Source organism: Sminthopsis crassicaudata, chromosome 5 (genome assembly GCF_048593235.1).
Source record: "Sminthopsis crassicaudata isolate SCR6 chromosome 5, ASM4859323v1, whole genome shotgun sequence".
NCBI lineage: Eukaryota > Metazoa > Chordata > Mammalia > Dasyuromorphia > Dasyuridae > Sminthopsis > Sminthopsis crassicaudata.
Window position 1 is genome coordinate 31,162,545 of NC_133621.1, and position 20,888 is coordinate 31,183,432.

A 20,888-nucleotide genomic window follows, 5' to 3' on the forward strand; every position below is an offset into this window, starting at 1 on the left:
AAATTTAGGTTGAGACTTCCCAGGGACACACAGCTAGGAAGTGGGGAATTTTTTTTTTAAACCAGAGAAGATAATAAATTCTCTCTGACTTAGTAGATAAATGTTCTTAGAAGATAAGTGTTCTTAATAGATGGTCTTAGTAAATAAGTGGTCTTAGAGGATAAGTGGTCTTAATAAATAAGTGGTCTTCCAAGTAGCCTGAGGAACAGAGAGGTTCAGGGACTTCCTAGGATCTCACAGTTAATAATTGTCAGAGTGATTTAAATTGTCTTCTTGATTGAAAACTTATATTGTGGGAATCATGGATTTTGTCTCTTGATGTCCCTGACTCTGTCTTAATATTGCTATTATCCTTATCTTCTCATAAGTCATGAGCTTAAGACATTTATCTTTCTGGTTGCCCTCCTCTGGACAATTTTTAGTTTATCAACAATACTTCTTAAGCCATAAAGCCCAGAACTGAACACAACACTCACAGTGCTTTCTATCAAAGTCAGAGCATAGTAGCATCATCACCACCCAGCTTCCAGAAGCTACATCCGCTCTTACTGTGACTGAAGTTGTATTTGTTTTTTTTTTTTTTGTCTTTTTTCATTTGAACCCTTGATTCTTTTCAGAATTATTGATTTCTATTCATACTTTCCATGTTATTCAGGATATCCCAAAAGTCTCAGTGTGGTTATAAATTTCCAATAGTTTAAACCTACTCCAAGATTTTTGGAGTTTCAAATGTAAGACTTTATCTCTATTGATATTAGTGTGTGCATACAGAGATGGATTAGTCCTTTGAAAGTACTGCTGCATGTGTGAATAAGATTGCATATGGGTATTAGCTACTATAATTGTAATGCTTTGGGGTTTCAGGATCACAATACTAGGGAATACAAGGAAAAAAAATCAAAGAAGTTTTGCATTAGTAACCCAAACAACCAGCAATCATTTATTTTATTTTTTTTTAATTTTTTAATTCATTTTATAATTATAACATTTTTTTGACAGTACATATGCATAGGTAATTTTTTACAACATTATCCCTTGTACTCCCTTCTGTTCCGAATTTTCCCCTCTTTCCCTCCACCCCTCCCCTAAATGGCAGGCAATCCCATACATATTAAATATCTTATAGTATATCCTAGGTACAATATATATGTGCAGAACCGAATTTTGTTGTTGTTGTTGCAAAGGAAGAATTGGATTCGGAAGGTAAAAGTAACCTGGGGAGAAAAACAAAAAATGCAAACAGTTTACACTCATTTCCCAGTGTTCCTTTTCTGGGCATAGCTGATTCTGTCCATCATTGATCAATTGGAATTGGATTAGGTCTTCTCTATGTTGAAGATGTCCTTCCATCAGAATACATTCTCATACAGTATCATTGTTGAAGTGTATAATGATCTTCTGGTTCTGCTCGTTTCACTCAGCATCAGTTGATGTAAGTCTCTCCAAGCCTCTCTGTATTCATCCTAATGGTCATTTCTTACAGAGCAATAATATTCCATAACCTTCATATACCATAATTTACCCAACCATTGTCCAGTTGATGGACATCCATTCATCTTCCAGTTTCTAGCCACCACAAAAAGAGCTGCCACAAACATTTTGGCACATACAGGACCCTTTCCCTTCTCTAGTAGTTCCTTGGGATATAAGCCCAATAACAGCACTGCTGGATCAAAGGGTATGCACAGTTTGATAATTTTGGGGCATAATTCCAGATTGCTCTCCAGAATGGTTGGATTCTTTCACAACTCCACCAACAATGCATCAGTGTCCCAGTTTTCCCACATCCCCTCCAACATTCATCGTTATTTGTTCCTGTCATCTTAGCCAATCTGACAGGTATGTAATGATATCTCAGAGTTGTTAATTTGCATTTCTCTAATCAATAATGATTTGGAACATTCTTTCATATGAGTGGAAATAGTTTCAATTTCATCATCTGAAAATTGTCTGTTCATATCCTTTGACCATTTATGAATTGGAGAATGGCTTGATTTCTTACAAATTAGAGTCAATTCTCTGTATATTTAGCCAGCAATCATTTAACAAGCATTTAGTAAAAAAAATGCAAGGAAATCAAATGAGAAGTATGAATGAGAGTTTTCTTATAACCCCTCTCTTTTCTCATGTTTGGATTCTATGTATGGCATGGGCTAGTGGTTTCTAAATTCACTTATAACTTTCAACTTTTATGCTTTTGCTAGGCTTAAAGCACATTGAGGATTCTTGAATATAAAGAATCAGAAGCCAAATGATAATTGATTAGTTAACAAGCAATTCTTAATCAAAATATAAGGAAATCAGATCCAAAAGAATGAATGACATTTAGCTTGCAGCCGCCAATGTTCTAGGCTACAAACATACAAGCAGCATTTTTTTCCTTATAATACCTTATTAAAATATCTTTTTCCTTTTAATTTCAGAGCATATATCCATGGTAAATATGATTAAGACCAACACTATTATTTTAATGCCTTTTATGTACCCACAGTGTGCTGGAAGCTTCACATAATGAACATTTGGCCTCTGCCCTCAAGGAGTGTCCCTTCTCAGACAAGGCAGATATGATGTCATGAACATATAGATCAGTATAGGAGAAGTTGTTCACAAAATTTCCCTTTATTATTATTTTTCTACTTTTCTTTTGCTTTGGAGCAGGAAAGAGAGACATGATTTTGTCATAAAAAATAAAAAATAAGGCTCTTATGCATAAGAATATACCGGAATGATTTTGCAACAGATTGGGGGATCGGTGTATAGACCAAACAGAAAATATACTGATTAATTTAATTCTGTCTAAATGGGGACACAGGTAAAACCATTGAAAAACCGTAAAAGGATCTAGGATCACAGGTTTGGAGACAAAGAAACTTTAGAGATCTTTGTGCTCAACCCTCTCATCTTACAGAGAAGAAATGATGCTGATAGAGAAGGCACTTTTCCAAGGTCACCTAATGGTACAGATTAAGGAATTGGGACCCAGATCCTCTTTGATCAATAAAAAAGTAACCTTGGGATGGGTGAGCTGATTTGAGTAAAAATTTTTAAATGGTTCTTAAGAAGAATATTAAAAGGATCTCAAATAGGAGAATTTTTCAATGCAACAATCTGTTCTGGGAAGCTTCTCACTAGTTCCAGAAAAGATAGGTTGAAGAAGGTTCTGGGATTAATCTAATGGCAGCATTAGTTAGGTACATAGCACCATTTCACATGGAGTTTATCCCTATCTGGGACTGACGGTCATCTCCTAGTGTTCTAGAAAAAGGCTAGGAATCTTTGATGTTGACATTCAGCATCTGGAATATAGTATTCATGATCTTTTCCATTATGTTCTCAGGCTTTTTGAGAAGGAAAGCAGTGCAATGAAAGGAGCATCATGTCTACCAGAAGTCCAAGGTCATGTAGGAACTCCTAGTATGAAAAATCCTTCAAATATTACAGGTCAACAATTCATTTACAGCTTATAATCTTGGATGCCTGTATGATCTGTGGTTAAATGACTTATCCAGGGTCATAAGAGTTGTCTCCATTAGAGAGAGGATTTAAACTCAGGTTTCTCTAATTGGCTCTCTAGCTATAGTGCCATGCTGCCTCTCTTATGGCAATAACAATGGTGACTACAGTGATGATGAAGGCAATAAGAGCTGACATTTAAATAACACTTTGAAATTGCAAATTGATTGACACACAATATTTCAATTTAACTTCAGCTATCCAATGATATCAGGAATTCAAGTTTTAGTATGTTTATTTTCCAACTAAGATAATTGAAGTCTATAGAGATTAAAGGGGTCATTAGTTCTTTGCATTTGTTTCTCCAGTGTCTACTAATAATGCTTTTCACTCAGTTGATGCTTAATAAATATCTATTGATTGATGGATTGATTTGGCCAATGTCACATCACTAGTTAAATGTAGGCAGGAGGTGTTGAGCCTGGCTCTTCCTAACTTCAATCCAAAAGTCTATTAAAGAATTGAATTAGATGCCATTTATTTTTTGTCTCTTAATATTTCTTAAGAAAGATTCTTTTTTTCCCCCTCATGAATCATATATTCCCTTTGAATGTTTTTTTTTTAATTTCTTTGTAGAGCCTTGTCTTAAGCCATTACTTTCTTCTTTCTGGCACATTATCTAGTCAAATTCTGAATTCAAAAGCACTTTTAAGAAGACTAACAATTCCATGTGCCATTGATTGATATCATCCACTGGATTTCCCCAGAGTCCTTCCCAGTTGAGTTAGAAGCCTCATTAAATATGTTGACAATTTCTACTTCCCGACTACAGAAAAATTCTGTTGAACGAGGAATTAACAGATGTTCTGACTGAAAATGGCTGCTCAGTATTCTGGACTGGGCTTCTGAGTTCATTCCAAATTGAACAAAGACTTCTCTGATCATTGCATTTAATAAGGGGATAATACCAATGAATACTTGAGAGAGAAATCATTTCCATGGGGGGGTGAGTGGCATTAAGTGACTGTAAAAAAGTCCCATTTGAAGTAATGCCAAATAGTTTTTACATACTAATAAAATACATATTGACAAAGATAGCTGCAGAATATATTAAAAGTCAGAAAACATATGCATGCTTCTCTGGATGGTAAAAGCTAGCATTTGTATACCTTTTCATGGTTTGCAAAGCATTTCACAAATATTATCTCACTCTAACCTTATAGCAACCCTGAGAGGTAGCAAGAAAACTAAAGCATATAGCAGTCATATGACACGTCCAGGGTCACATAGCTTATAATTGTCTAAGGCATATTTGAATTCAGATTTTTCTGACTCCAAGTCTAGAATTCTATCCATGGGGTTATTTATCTGCTGATGGAGGTAAGGCTACATTTTGGGAGACTGGTATGGATTGATGCATTCTGGAGAGAACATTGGATCTGGAGTCCAGGAAGCCAGATTTTAAATTTTATCTCAAATTCTCTTTAGCTGTATATTCTGAGCAAATAATTTATCCTCAGTTTTAGTTTCACTACGTACAAAAGGGGCTAATTATAACACATATCTGACTGTTATTGTGAAGATTAAATGAGATAGCTTCTATGAAGTACTTTACAACCCTTACAAAACTATGGAAATGATAGCTGGCTATTATCACGAATAATAAAACCAATGAGTATAATAATGAAAAAAAGCACACAAAGGAATAATGGAAAAAAAAAAGATGGAAAGAAGTAATCATTTGTACAGTGCCTACTAAGTCCCAGATATGTTAAATGCTTTTCAAATAATATCCCCTTTCATCCTCATAAGAACCCTCAAAGGGAGATAAATACTATCATTACCACCTCAATTTTATAATTGTGGAAACTGAGGCAAACAGAAACTAAGAAACTTGCTTAGGATCATGTAGCTAGTAAGTTCCTGAGGGAAGATTTGAACTCAGATCTCCTTGACTTCAGGTCCAGAGTTCCATCCATGCCATGAATGCTGAATTATTGGAGTGACCAATGTGGGTCCTCAGGAAAAGATAATGAAATATAAATCCCTCCTCTTAGTAAAGAGGCGAGTATATATGGGGGCAGAAGGTTTTTTTTTGTTTGTTTGTTTGTTTTGTTTTGTTTTTTTGTTTTTGTTTTTGTTTTTGTTTTTTTTTAATCCATTCCTTTTGCTTAATGTTTTACTTTGTTATGAGGTAGGGAGATTTCAGTTCTGGAATAAAAAAAGATCAGACATTTGGAAATGATTATCATAAAAAACCAAAAGGGATCAATAAAATTTATTTTGTATTTTGCAATTATAATTATTATGGCTGACTTTAGAGAAGTGAGAAAATGCCTTTTCCTTGTGGAGGTGGAATGCTATAAATGTTGAAAATTGTATATGCTGTCAGACTGATGATTTCCCTTGGTATTATTGAATTGTTTTCTTATTTCTCCCTTCTTTATAATTTTTATCTTCGTTATGAGAATGATAGAAGGACATATTTGGCAATGAATGTGATTAAAAACAAAATATATAAATAAAATTTAAAAGATAAAAGGAAATATTAAAATTTTTAAAAATATATATAAAAATAAAGGCCTTTAAGTTATTAACACAGTCTTCCTATAATGAATCTAATTTCTTTCTGAGGAAGGGATAAGAATGAAATTTGAAGTAGAGAAATGCTGGGGAAAGGAAGAAGAAGAAGCATCTTACAAAAATTGCAATTTCAAGGACACTTCCAAATCTTATGTCTTCATCATTTTTGTTGGAACTGATGTCATTTAATCTTACTTCCTCAAATGTTTCCATTTTTATAAAGAAGCACCTTAATCATTTGCAATGATATAAGTAAATTTCCTACCTTTTGGGGTTGGAGAATATCTTTTCAACATCAAAATGTTTGGTGTTTTCACCATGTGAAAGTACTTGTACTATTAGTGCTGGCCAATTGAGAAAATACATAATAATGGAGTGATTATGTTTCTAGTAATGTCTTTAAATATATATATATATACATGTATATCTTACATATATACATATGCATGTATATTTACATATATATTACATATTTATTTATTAATCTCTTAATTTTATTAAGCATCTAAAAGCATGTTATAATGGATAGAATTCTGAAGTTTAAAACAAGATGGTCAGATGTTGAAATAATAGCTTTGGTATTGGCTAATCATGTGACCAGTTAACTGCTCTTCAGAGCCTAGTTTTCTTATCTGTAAAATGGAAATGATACTATTGTAGACTTGCTCTCTCATAGGGTTGCTGTGGAGAGAGATTATTGCAAACCACTAGACTTTATATCAATGTGAGTTGTTCTTAATCCACTCCAATTGTCATATTACATATTTTGTTAGAACCAAATTAAGGGGCAGCTAGATGGTGCAGTATATAGAGCACTAGTCCTGGAGTCAGGAGAATATGAGTTCAGTTCTGGCCACAGACAATTAAAACTTACTACCTGTGTAATCCTAATTGCTTTGCAAAAAATAAGAAAAAAAAACAAACAAATTAAGATTTCTCCTTGAGGCCAGAATGGTTTCATTTTTTAGTTTTGTTTATCCAGCTCTTATGCAATACCTAGCACATAAAAAGAAGCTTTATAAATGCCTGTTCTTTGACTTATACATCTAAATGGCAAAGTTTAATGTGTGAATTGCTTTGTCAAGCCTTGCAATGACTCAGAATAGCCATCCACAAGTTATTCATACGATGACACTGACTAACATACATTAAATTCTGTGCCTTAGATCATAAATTAGAGTTTGGAGATCATCCTAAAGATTATGAAGATTTTGAAATAGAAAAGGTAATATGATCTAATAGTTAGAGGTCACATAGATAAAAGAAAGTGCTAGATTCAAATGCAGTTCACTAACTTCAAAATCAGCACTTCCCACCATAATAAATGTCACCTTTCTCTTCCCCACTTTGATATGGAATTAAGATTTCAGGAGGGCTAGATGAACAGCATCTACTTTTTTTTGTATCCGACACTTGGAAAATTTTCTTTCGTGAAAGTGCAAATCTTCATAACCATTGCATCTTGGATATGAACCACGAAAATGAAAAGTCATAGGCAAGCACATGGTAGGTGTGCAATTCACTTACCACAGTGACATTAAAAGCATAGAGGAGGTCAAAGGGCAATGCAGCAATCAGATCAATGATGAACCATGTCGTGACATAGTGGATGCAAATGGATCTTGCTTCAAATATCACTTGTCCAGATTTGCTGACGTAGGTTGTTCGGAAATTTAAAATAATATCTGGGTTGTGAAGAAAGGAAAGAAAAACACAGAACAGAGCTGAAGAAACATGGGATAACTCATTCTTAGCTTTAGGAGGGATCTTAGAAATCATCTGATGAAACCCTATGTTATGAATGATGATCATACCTAGAACTAGAGAATTAAAGTGACTTGTCACACACCACCCAGTAAATCAACTTCAAAGCTGAGACTATAATTTAGGCCTTTAATCCCCCCCCCCTCCCAAATCAGTGTTCCTTCTATATCGCTTTGCCTTGCATGTCCTTTTTCTAATGAATTATGCTCATCATCCATTAAAGCAAATAAACATTAAGAGCCTGTCCTGCATAATGCATTGTCCATGGTGCTGGAGGCTCCTTAACTGATAGGAATATGTTATGCAAGAACATTTGATTACCAAATTCTTCTCGTGCTAATTTCAAGGTGAATCTGAACCTTTTTTTTTTTATTCTTGGATGAAGCAAACACTTTTAGTAACATAGGAATAGACATTTCTGAGATTTGTTACTTTGGTTTCTAGATGAGTCAGACACAAATCACAAAGCATGAGTTTATCTTACCCTTCTGACAAACATATATTAAATGGCTACTATGTGCCAGGCAATTTGCTTAAACACTACAAAAATGCAAAGAAAAGTAAAAGGCAGTTTGTGCCCTCAAGGACTTGACAGTATATGAGGGAGATAATACACTTACAACTATATATATATATAAAGGAGCTACATTTTAGATAAATTAGAGAAAATAATCAATGGAGGGAAGGCAACAAGAAATAAGCAGGATTGGGAAAGGCTTCCTTTAGATTACAGTGGTATTCAAACTTTTTAAATAGGGGGCCACTGTCCCTCAGACTGTGGGAGGCCGGACTATAGTAAAAACAAAAGCTCACACTCTGTCTCCGCCCCTCAGCCCATTTGCCATAACCCGGCAGGCTGCATAAAAGTCCTCAGTGGGCCGCATCTGGCCTGTGGGCCATAGTTTGAGAACCCCTGCAGAAGCTAGAATTTTAGCTAAGGCTTGAAAAAAGATAGAAAAGTTAAGAGGAGGAAATGAGGAGAGAGCATTCCTAGCATGTGGTATATAGCTAAGAAAAATGCCTCCCATTGGGCTATGGAATATTTTGATAAAGAAATGGTAACGAATCCATTATCACTGGATCACAGAATACACAGGAAGGTATAAAATAGAAGATTGGGAAGGTAAAGGAAGACAGTTTCAAAAGTCAATTAGAGGATTTTATATTTGATTCTCCTTTGGTATTGTGTCTATCATACTTTATTGTTTAGTATAATTATGAACAAGTTACTTTTCCTCCATGGGCTTGAGTGTCCTCATTTGTAAAATGAAAGGGTTGAACTAACTGGCCTCTGAAGGCATTTCTCGCTCTAAGTTAACAATTTTATAATCCTTCCCAACTAGATAAATATCAAGAACCAGGATATACTTAGAATAGTGCAACTGACTTCCCTCATTGGGTACCATTTGATTTTGTTCTTTCTGAAATGGAAGGCGATCCTATGAATAAGACAGCATTTTCATGACAGGTTTCTTATTTGAGCTTTCTTTAGGAAGCATGTGATCAAATTGGACACATAGGAATAGAGTAGAGGAGAAACTAATGAAGTATTACTTACCATCTTACATGATCCCTGAAATAATGAGAAATAAGCATACAGTATTTGAAGATGAGAATAAAATATAAACATTTGATTCATCTTATATGAAGCACTCAGAAAATAAAATCTGAATTGGGTCCCCAGCAAAAGCTGTGACATTGGGGCAGCTGAGTGGCGCAGTGGGTAGAGCACAGCCCTGAATTCAGGAGGACCCGAGTTCAAATCTGATCTCAGCCACTTGGCACTTCCTAGCTGTGTGACTTAACCCCAACCTCAAAAAAAAAAAAAAAAAAAAAAAAAAAAAAAGAGCTATGATATTGATAATCCTTGTGACTTGGGCAGGGCATGTCAATTTTTGGTCTCAGTTTCCTTATCTTTAAGAGGTTGGCTTAGATAGTTTTTAATATATAATATAGTCCCAATTCTATCAAATTTTGGTTCCAATTCAAGACATTTTTGACAATTATTGAAGAAAAAATAGATCTTTCCAAAAGATAAGTAAAGAATTTACTGATATGGTCATAGCTTCTCAACATTCAATCAGACATACAGTGTACATAATACAGCCTCAGAACAAGACAATAGAAAAATTATCATTTTTTTAAAAAAGTTAACATTTTTTATTTTCCAGTATATTTTTCTTTTTTGATCTTCATAGTGATTTTGTGAGGTCAATCACAGAAGTCTGTAACCTTTGAAATTATCTAACACTCAGTAATAGTAAATAGCAAATGAATTGTGTAAGTCCTATGCATAGTTCTCATTGTAAATTAGTATTTCTTTTAAGAAAGAAAGTCTCTACCATATTGGGTTGACCCTTTATTGAAGATTCATGAGAAAATATGGATGAAAAAATTACCATGAATGAGAAGGCAAAGTTGTTTTCAGTCAGCAAAAGGAAAGGAAAGGAATCACTCCCTTTGGCTTCTTCTTCTTCTTCTTCTTCTTTTTTTTTTTTTGAATATGTGATTTTTTTGGTTTAGAGATCTCCAATTAAGTATATTCCCTCTAACAATGTAAATCAAACAGGTAGCTGTTTTACAACTGAAATCTCAGTTAATATTTCATAATATTATTTGAAACAGCTATAAATTATTTAGCATAATATCTGACACATAATAAGCATTTAATAAAAGATTCTTTCTTTCTTCTTCTTCCCTCTAAAAGTCTTCCCAACTTGTTGATGAACCCTAAGTTGTTGCATTATGTGTTTATGATGACATAGTGTGTCAAGAGCACAAATTGAACCTAGGTCTCTCTTTTTTTTTTTTTTAACTCTTTGGCTTCCTATCTACCGTATCATACTGTTTTGCCTAGTGAAGAACAGGCTTAGAGGACATATTATGCTGTCACTAAATATTTCAAAGATTATCATATGGAAGAAATATTAGGTCCTTTCTGTTTAATCCCAGAGGACAGAATTCAGAGAAATGAATGGAAATTGGAATGGAGTGGCTTAAGACAAGGAAACACTTTTCTAACAACTAAGTAGAATGGGATACCTCAGGAAGTAGTGGGTTCCATCTTATTAGAGGTCCTAATATGGATAGTCTCATTCATTTATGCATTGAACTATTTATCTCTGAGGTCCCTTTCAATTCTAAGAATCTATGATTAGGGAAGTCACAATCCAATGTAATACACCTGTAGAGACTCTGAAAATGCATACCTTTATTTCTCCCTTGTTCCTTCCTTCCCTTGTCCTCTGACTTTCTCTCATTTCCTCACTTTATGACACATGGTTCTTGGATGAGGTGTCTGGAGTACAGGATTACCATATCTTCTTTATGGAGGTTCTTAAAAGTTAGACCATGATGATGTCTATGATACAACTACAGTATATTGAATATAAATTCATCTTTATTGATGATTCTCATAGTAGTTCTGATATCCTGCTGTGCTCCAGGGGAACCTCCTTGTACCATTGATGTGTAAATGCTGCTTGTTAGAACGCCAGATAATTGACAGCTGATCATATATGTACTTTAAAGGGACATTATTAATAGCTCTAAAAATGATAGTAAATTTCTTTTCCCCCATGTGCTAAATAGCTATTAAAATAGCATTAACAGGAGGAAAGTAAAATAAATTATTCCACCTTGAAATTCTTGAAAGCCCTATAATTAGAGTCAAGAAATATTAAATTTGACAACCCATGAATTTGTAGAGGATTTTTTTTCTTTTACTAGCTGGTATTCCAGATAGAGAAGATTTTTTTAAAAATCCTATTGACTTATTCATCAAATATAATAATATAAGGAGGTGGACAAGAACAAGAAGATGTTTACTAAATAATTAATATTCTATTTTTGCTATCTTTTTAATAATACATGAAGCAAAAAAAAATAAGAAGAGTCAAGGTGACACATTAAGGCCCCAGAATATGTTAGTTATACTCTAGCATCCTCCATATGTACACATATGTATGTGTACATTCACTGGTTACTATTTAGCATGATAATTTACTGAGTATGAAACTATCTTAAATTTGATGCTTAAAGATAAAGAAACCTAGTTAATCAAGAAGAATCCGGCAATCCATCTGTCTTAATGGTTAGATTTGAACTTGATTCATGACTGAGTTGAAATAGGGAATCCCTCTTTCACTGTAAACCAACAGTTGCTTTCTAACTTAGAACCTTAGGGAATTTTTGTTATAGTTAAACTCTTCCCACAGCATTTCCCTTATATAATAGGATCAAAATCATTTTAAGGATCTCACAGTGGAACCCTCTTATATAATTAAGGATAATCTCTAGAAGTTCAGAAGAATTTGTTTATTTTTTAATGCTTTTAATTCCCTCAAATGATGTGAATTCCAGCCCATACAAGTCTGCCTATCCTTTGGAACTCTTATCTTAGACTCCTTAAAAATTATCCACAGAGTATTCCTGAAATGTTTTGGAGATCTTCCTCCATTTTTTTTTGACAATGTGAGAATATCAATGGAACACGGAGCTGTCCATCACTTATACCTTGCCTTTCCAATTTCAAGCATGAAATAGATCATTTCTAAGTCATAATTAGACAGAAGATGAATAATCTAGTTTGCTGACTTTAAGGCTTCATTTCTCCCAATAATTTTAGTTTGTCCTTGAAAACACTTCTTACTTCTTAATTTTTTTTTCTTTATCACGGAAATATTTGGATCAAAATGTGATAGTTGGAATAATTATTTCATTATTTTAATTATGGAAAACCAAATATCATGACAGTGTATTGTCTCCAAATATTCACCAGTTTTTTCAAATATTCACCAATTTTTTTTTTTACTTTAGTACTAGTAATTATTTTACAACATTGTGAAAATCTGTTTCTTTTTTTCCTCTCATCCCCCCATTCAGTAATAAGTTAAAGATCAAGCCATTGCTCATTTTTCTTCTATAGTAACAAAATAAGAAGTTCTATCCTTGTGTCTATTAAATACTAGTTCAGCAATTCATTGTTTCTTTCATTTTGTTACAAAATGAGTTCTAAACTTAATAGGATGTTTTCATTTTGGTTGCAAAAGGAAGAGCCTTTGCATTGAAAAGTATAGGACAAAAGTCACTAACTTAGGGTTGATACATTAAGAGGTCACCTCATTTCTCTTGATAAATTTATCCACTTGGTAAAGATAAATTATGTCCCTGGGTAAACAAAAAATTGGCAGATATAATTATTGATCCACTCTCAGTGATACTGAACATATCATAGGATATTAGAGATACCTATGAGATTGGGGCAGCTCGATGCTGCAGTGGACAGAATACTGGCTGTGGAATTAGAAAGACTCATATTTCTGAATTCAAATCTACTCTCAGATACTAACTGTGATCCTAGACAAGTCACTTAACTTTGCTTCAGTTCCCTCCTCTGTAAAATGAGCTGCAGAAGAAAATGGCAAACTAGTCTAATATCTCTGCTAAGAAAATCCCAAATGGAGTTACAAAGACTTGGGCCCAACTGAACAACAACAATGAGAATACTCGGATTTTCAAAGAAGGGAAGAGAACACAGTCTGCAAATTATATAGGCCAGTGATCTTGACATGCATTATGGGAAAATTCCAGAACGAATCATTAAAGAAATGATTGGCAAACATTAAAAAATGAAGCAGCAATTACCAAGCTAATATCATTTTATTTATTTTGTTGTGATTAACAACATATACCAGGGAAAGAGTTTGTGTACATTTTAGCAAGATTTTTGATAAAGTCTCTCATATAAGATTACTGGCTGGACTCAAATAACAGTTGTTTTTGGTTCAATGTAGCATGTTTGCTGTGGATCCTATCCAGTATGTATGCTGGGCCTTGTGCTTCTAGACATTTTTATCAATGAATGAGAGGAGTGGTGAGAGGAAAGGAGAGAGGGAAAGGGGAAGAGAAGGAGACAAAAAGATAAGAACACACAGACAGGGACACACACAAAGAGACAAATACAAAGAGATATAGAGAAACAGAGGTGGGGGAAAAGAGGGATATAGGAACAAGGAGAGCAAAATTAGACCTAAGTAGACTACAAGTTCAATATGACTTGGCAGGCGATACAAGGGCTGAAAAAGCTAATAGGACTATAAACCTTATTAAGAATACCATAATTACCCAGCAAAGTGAGGTGATAATCCCACTGTGCTCTGTCCTGGCCATACCTCATCTGGAGCACTAAACTTAATTCTTAATGCCTTGATTTTAGAATTACATTTATAAATTGTGGAGTGTTCAGAGAAGGGTAATCAAGATGCAGAAAGAACTCAAATCCAAGTTACATGAAGATTATTTGTGGATGTGGAGATGTTTAGAAAAGAGTATGGGAATTTTAGACGCTATCTTGAAATATTTGAAAAAGTGGCACATACCGGGAACATTCAGCTTGTTCCAATTGGCCTCAGAAAGCAGAATTGGGAGTATTGGGTCAAAGTTGCAAAGAGACCAAATTAGGGTAAATGCCCAACAATGCGAGCTGTTTAGACAAACAAGGGAGGCTGGAGAAGGCACCGCTTCCTCCTTCCTTGGAGGTTTTCAGGAAAGGTTTATACATCCACTTGTCTGATTCGTTGGATTTGTTTTGGATAAATGGATAAATTTTGGATTTATTTGTGTGTGTGTGTGTGTGTGTGTGTGTGTGTGTGTGTGTGTGTGTGTGTGTGTGTGTATGATTTGTGCTAGATGGTTGCTCAGGGCACCCTTCAAATTCTCAGATTCTGCGATATGATAAAACCTAGTTATACCATTCAAAGAACCTGAAACAGTTATAGTTAGGTCCCAATCAATGCCTGTGAATAATGATATGACCGGAGGTGGTTATATATATTCAAATTTTCACCATTTGAAATCTTAATTATGCAATATATGTTAATCATTCTAACTTAATAGAAATATGCAATATTAATTCAAACAAAACCACACTTAAATGAGATTCGTAGTTTTTTTTTTTAATTAATTGGGGGATAGCTACATTAATCTCCTACTGTGTTCTAGGTACTGTGCTAGACACAGATGATAAAGACACAGTCCCCACTCTCAGGGAGCTTATATTATATTTAAAGTCCTGTTTTAAGGCAGATATAATCTTCTCCATAGGTTTTCCAGATTTTTAAAGAAATTTTATTTGTCCTTTTGAATAAAAGATGGATAAAACACCCAGGTTTGTTAGGTTTATTTATTATTTTTTGGCAAAAGTCCAAGTCCCAATTTCTATCAGGAAAAGGGCATCCTAACTAGACAGGCTATCACAGGAGCATGATCTTCACCCTAGCATCCCTCATTTTAATGATTCTGGTTTCCCATTTGACATGTTTTCAGAGCCTTGAACACATAAGACTAGTGATATTTGTGGAATTGGCTCTCCCCAAGCAACACGGATGAAACACACAGAGTTCTAATGATCTAAGTTGATGCTACTCCCAGAGAGAGACACACATTCCCTATAGTTGCTTCTATACTCTAAACCCCAAAGCACTCCCTGATCGTTCACTTGGTAACTGCTCTGCTCCCTTCTGGTTTTAAAATGACAGTGAGGTAGCTTTGAAATCACCAGCAGTCTTATGGTATTGAGGTTTATTTTTAACACCTTGGGGGTAATTATTCTAGAGCACAAAATACAGGACATTCACTGAGGGCTATTTGTGGAGATTGCTTATTATAAATGCACATTTTTAATGCTAGAAATTCCAAACTTCTATGTGTGGAAATTAAAAATTGAACCATGTTCAAGAGACATGGTTTTTGAATAACAATAATTTTATTAATAGGTCCATCACGCTAAAAGCAAAAGGATGATCATTTGACCAAATCTTTTTGTCCAAAAAGAATCGTGGAAGTCCAGACTCAGGGCTTTTATGTTCCTTTGGAATAAAAGTGGTAATCAACTCTGATTCATAAAATAGGAGGTGGGTATTTAAAATGAGGGAATGAATGATAAATGTAGAAATATGTTTAGAAGAATCACACATAATTAACCTATATTGAATTAGCTATTATTTTAAAAAGGAAGATTAAAAAAAGAAAGAAAAAATAAAATGGAGGCGAGGATGACATTATGTCACCTTTGGACTGAGAGTCTTATCTTTATATTTAGACTATATCCAGTTTTGGGCAACCTAATCAAAAAATTTATCCCCACATAAATATGAGGCAGAAAACAAAATGGGTATTCCACTTTAGATGAAATTCCTTGTAAAGTTGGATAAAGTCAGACTAAGGTTGAGGTAAATTTGTTCAATTTCATTTTCAGTAATATCCTTCAAGAAATCAAACTTTTTTCTTTGTAAATACAGGATTTTAAAAAGGGAGAGCACTCTAGATCTCCCAATTATTGGTTTTTAATAATCATTTTTCTCATTTGGAACAAAAAGATTTGCTATATAATAAGTTCAATTACCCTAGGAGCCTTGGTATAACACAGAGAGAGCTAACCTCATTGTCAGGAAGATCTAGCTTTAAATCCTGTACCTGACACTTATTATATGACTCTGGGAAAGTCATTTAACATCTCAAGTGGGTTAGGTCAGTACTTGGCATTTATTACATGACTCTGGGAAAATCATTTAACATGTCAAATGGGCTAGGTCAGATTTCAAACTGAGGAAACCATTAAACCATACATAGGATACTTTCAGGCAGCATATTGACTTAGAAAACCACATATTAACATTATCTATGACATTGTGTTTTTATTTCTTTTTGTTTGTTATAATTTCCCAATTATATTTTAATTTGGTTCTTGTAAGACTCTGGGTATTTGACTAGTGATTGACAATTCTGCTCTAGGCAATTTACCAGGACTAGAAGTTACAGAAAAGCTGCCAACCTGAATTGGGAGGAATTCCTGTACCCGGGATTTCTCTATAGTAATGAATTCATAGGTTTTTTATACCCATTTTTAAACTAGACATAGGACTGGCAGAGACTTTCAAGGTCCCTTCATTTATTGATTCTATCCCTTCATTTTCTTAACCCAGGAGCTTGCTACATGAAAAAAACCCAAGGATTTGGAACCCTATTTCTCAGTCCTGTTGCATTAAAGATGAGGCTCAAAAATCTTGAAAACAATGATATTAATATTGCCCTCATTGATGTAGCATTTTAATGTTTACAAAATACTTTATAGATCTCATCATCTCCTCGCTTGATGATGAAATGAATAAACAAAATGACATCTTGGATATTGGTTCACAAAAATCTTGATCCAGTTTTTCCTAGGAGTTTTTGATTGGAGAATTTTTTTTAATAAATGGCATTTTGAGCTTGCCATTAATCAAATCCTCATTGGCTATAGGCCCATATTCTAAGTCTTTCAAATACCTTAAGACTTGCCATTCATGTCTATCTTCTGAATTCTTTGCTTTCTGGACACTCAATAGGACACCAGCATTGACAGCTGTCCAGGTTGATTACCATAATCCTCAAATTTTGATAAGATCCTAAACTCCCCAATTACTTCACACAGTTCAATAGCAAGGGCCATCTGCCATGACCCCTAAACCATATATATTCCTATAGAGACAGGCTCAAAAGTCTAACTCTATGAGCCCTACGTCCAGCAGGATCTTCTCCCAAATCAGTTATATCTGAAAACCATTTACCATTCCTTTACTTAGGGATCACACGTCAGCAAACACTCCTATGGGTATATAAATACACTGACAATACATTGACATGCAGTACTACAGAGAGAAATATGACTAACCATTCCTCAGCTTCTATATACTTTCCTTACTTTTTTATACTCAACTCTTTTTCTCGAGCACTTAGTCATGACACTTTGGGTCTTCCTCAAATCATAACTATATCACTAAGAAATTTCAGATTAGTACAATAAAATCAATAAACATTGTTAAGCACTAACTACACATCAAGTACTATGCTAAATGTTAGGGATATAAGGAAAGATAAAAATAGCTCCTGCCCTCAGGAGTTTATAATCTAATGTTATAGTACAAAGAATATTAGCTTGGAGTTGAGCAACCTTATTTGTAATCCCACCTTTATAATATATGACAAACATAACCTCCTGCAAGCCAAACCTTGAGCCTCAGTTTCTGTTGTGATAACAGGAACCACCTGCCAGTGGCTGCTGGAGGTCTAACTCAGACCTGTAAAATGATGTTTTTATGTGAGAGGAGGACGCTGATACAAGGACACTGAGAGGCAGTTGCATTGTTTGACCTCCCTCCTCTTCCCTCTTGCCTCCAATTTATTTCATTCCCAATCCACAAGCAACACCTGTGTCAGTAAAGGCTGCTTTGGAACTTCTTCAAGTTTATGATTCACAGTTGGGGAGACTCTTGGAGAATTGACCTGCTCCTTCACTTAGGTATGATCCTTAACAAGTTTCCTCATCCTTAAAATGTATTTGGAAACAGCTTCTGAGGTCCCTAATAGGTATAAATTTAGGATTCTTTTATAACCCAAAGGATTGGAAGTGTGTGTGTGTGTGTGTGTGTGTGTGTGTGTGTGTGTGTGTGTGTGTGTGTGTGAATGGCAGTATGAGAAAGGTGATAAAAATTAACCTAATCTTCCGTACTCTATTTGGTTCAATTCTTGGTGGCCAAATTCAGTGCTTTTGTAAATGGAAAGTCTAAACAAATGTACTGGAGGCATTAGGATTTCTGATTTCTGAGAGATTTAGAAATTGTTCATAATGCAACAGCTGTGAAATAAGTCATGCCTGTACAAGGAATAATCATAGCTCAGGGCAATGTTAGAAAGACAAAAAAACACCTGCAGGTGCTGACCTTAGAGAGAATACCCAGCTTACCACCTTCCTTTCTCATGCTTTTTCTTTGCTCTGCTTCTAGGGAAACAACAAGGTCCTGCTGAAACACTAAAACAAAAACTCTTTGGAACAAGCTCTAGGATGCAAACAAATATGAATTTTAAGAAGCTTTAAATTAATCTACCCATTTATTCATTCAATTATTTGCTTATTTTCTTTATGGTTGTTTTCTAGCTCTTAGAAGTTGTATATTATAGTTCATTCCATGACTCACTTTTTAGAATTCTTTATTTTCACCAGGGGCCTTGTCCTTGCCTTGGCCCTGATTCCTGCCTTTTCAATCTAGTTCTTAGCCAGACTAGCAGTTCATTAAGGACGCCACTATGTTCCCTCAATTGAATTCACTTTGATTTTGCATCAATAGTTTTGTCCTCACCCTTGTTTTCCAGCTCCCTGTTATGGACTGTTCTTCTTCCCCCTTTACAATGTAAGCTCCTTTGGTGAGAGACTGCCTTATTTGTTTAGATTTGCATCCCTAGCACTTTATTTACCAAGTGTATAACATATAGTTAGTACTTATTACTCTGTGCGTCCATCTGTTTACCTATTTCCTTATCTCTCTCTATCATCAATCTATTCTCTCTGTCTGTCTCAATCTCTCTCTTTCTCTGTCTAACTAGCTATATCTACCACTTACTACCATCTGACACATTTCCATAGACAAGTGTTGTACAATGTCTTCCCCAGTTTCAGTTCCCTCATATACAAACAGAGAAATAATTATATATATATGCATATATACATACACACATATACACATATAATTTACTAACAATACTGGGGCAGGGACCAGATAAAATAATATATGTAAATAGCTTCTAATTGTTTTTCTAAGTGTTATGTGTCAGTTATTAGGATTTTCTCTAACATTAATGATATAGAAAGTTCATTACAGAGGGTATCCTAAGAGTTGGTGAGTTATTCTAACTGTCCTGGACAGACAAAGAAACAAAGATTCTTCTCTTAGGAATTTTTGGGGAACTGCTAAATAGAGGCACATTTTCATTTTAATAATGTGAAACCGTGTTTTTATTTTCTAATATTCATTATATTCTCTTCATAACCATATTTGTGCAAAGCTATAACTAGCTCAGGGTGAACAGAGCTCCTCTCCCACCAGAAGGAGTGAAGGAAGAGAGGCAGCTTTGTTTTCAACTGCAGATAGGACATGTTTCTTCATGGTTCCCACCATCCTTGCACCTTTCCTGGGCATTATTCCCAGTGGGCCAAAGTTACAGCCCTTCTCTATCAAACTATCACTTCATTGTCTCAATTCCTAGGGGAGAAAAGACCAAATTCCCTGGAACTGGGGGCAGGCAGTTTCTTCCAGTAACTACTACTTCTCTGCTACTCTTCCAATCCTATCCTTCCATTCAAATGATTTTGTCCCATTAGCTGTTATAGTTAGTCCAAGTTCTATATGTCTATATTTGCACAAATTACCACCATCTCTGAATATATTGTAGGATTAAAGAGAGACACTCTAATAAGCTTTTGTTATAATTTTACACCTATTGCCCATGACAAGTATTTGCCAGAAATCAAACTCATACATCACTTAAATTTCAGAGCACATAATTATAATTTCAATCACAATAATTACAATTTCAAAGTTCTTCCATATACTATAAGGCAAAGTAATATGCCCATCTTTTATACACGCAGAAGAAATATGTTTGACTTCCTATAGAATTTTAGCCTAAAATTCAGAATACAGTCATGTGCCTCCTTTCTTCTGGCCTATAGGTTTCTACAAAATTAAAATTTTAATTGAAAGATCCTGAAATTTTAAATGAACAATCATAACACTTTAAATTTCACTAACATGATAAAACAACATAACCATTTTGCAGTAAGGTAGATAAAAATCTTGATTATAAGTCAAGTGATATATTAATTAATCTCTTAAAACATTAATTAGGAGAAAAGTTTAACATGGTTAGGTTGATAATATTTCTAGTCATTAGCCGGAAAATGTTTAATCAATAGAGAAATCATTAAGAACATTTTATCTATAATTTTCTGTTGTGTACCATTCATTAAAAAAAGATCAATTATGGTGCTTTACTTCCTTTAACTGAACTAAGTATTGATTATTCAGGTGAGACTTGGTGCTTAGAGATTGGGATCATACTAGCATAGAAGGAAAACACTTTGCAATTGCTAGGGTTTGCCCTAAAAGAAAAATTCACTAAGGGCATGTATGTCTTAGAGATAAATGCCAAATTACATTATAAAATAAGCAAAAAAGATATGTATTTACAAGTATTTTAGAATAATTCCTCAT

General features: G+C 34.4%; 1 protein-coding gene across 1 annotated transcript in view; it reads right to left on the reverse strand.

Moving 5' to 3' along the window:
- KCNH8 (potassium voltage-gated channel subfamily H member 8) overlaps positions 1-20,888 on the reverse strand; it is a 384,094-nt gene that overhangs the window by 136,587 nt on the left and 226,619 nt on the right. The window contains exon 6 of the mRNA XM_074269414.1: positions 7,564-7,721. Within this exon, the coding sequence (XP_074125515.1) occupies positions 7,564-7,721 (158 nt within the window). The remainder of the gene's footprint in view (positions 1-7,563; positions 7,722-20,888) is intronic.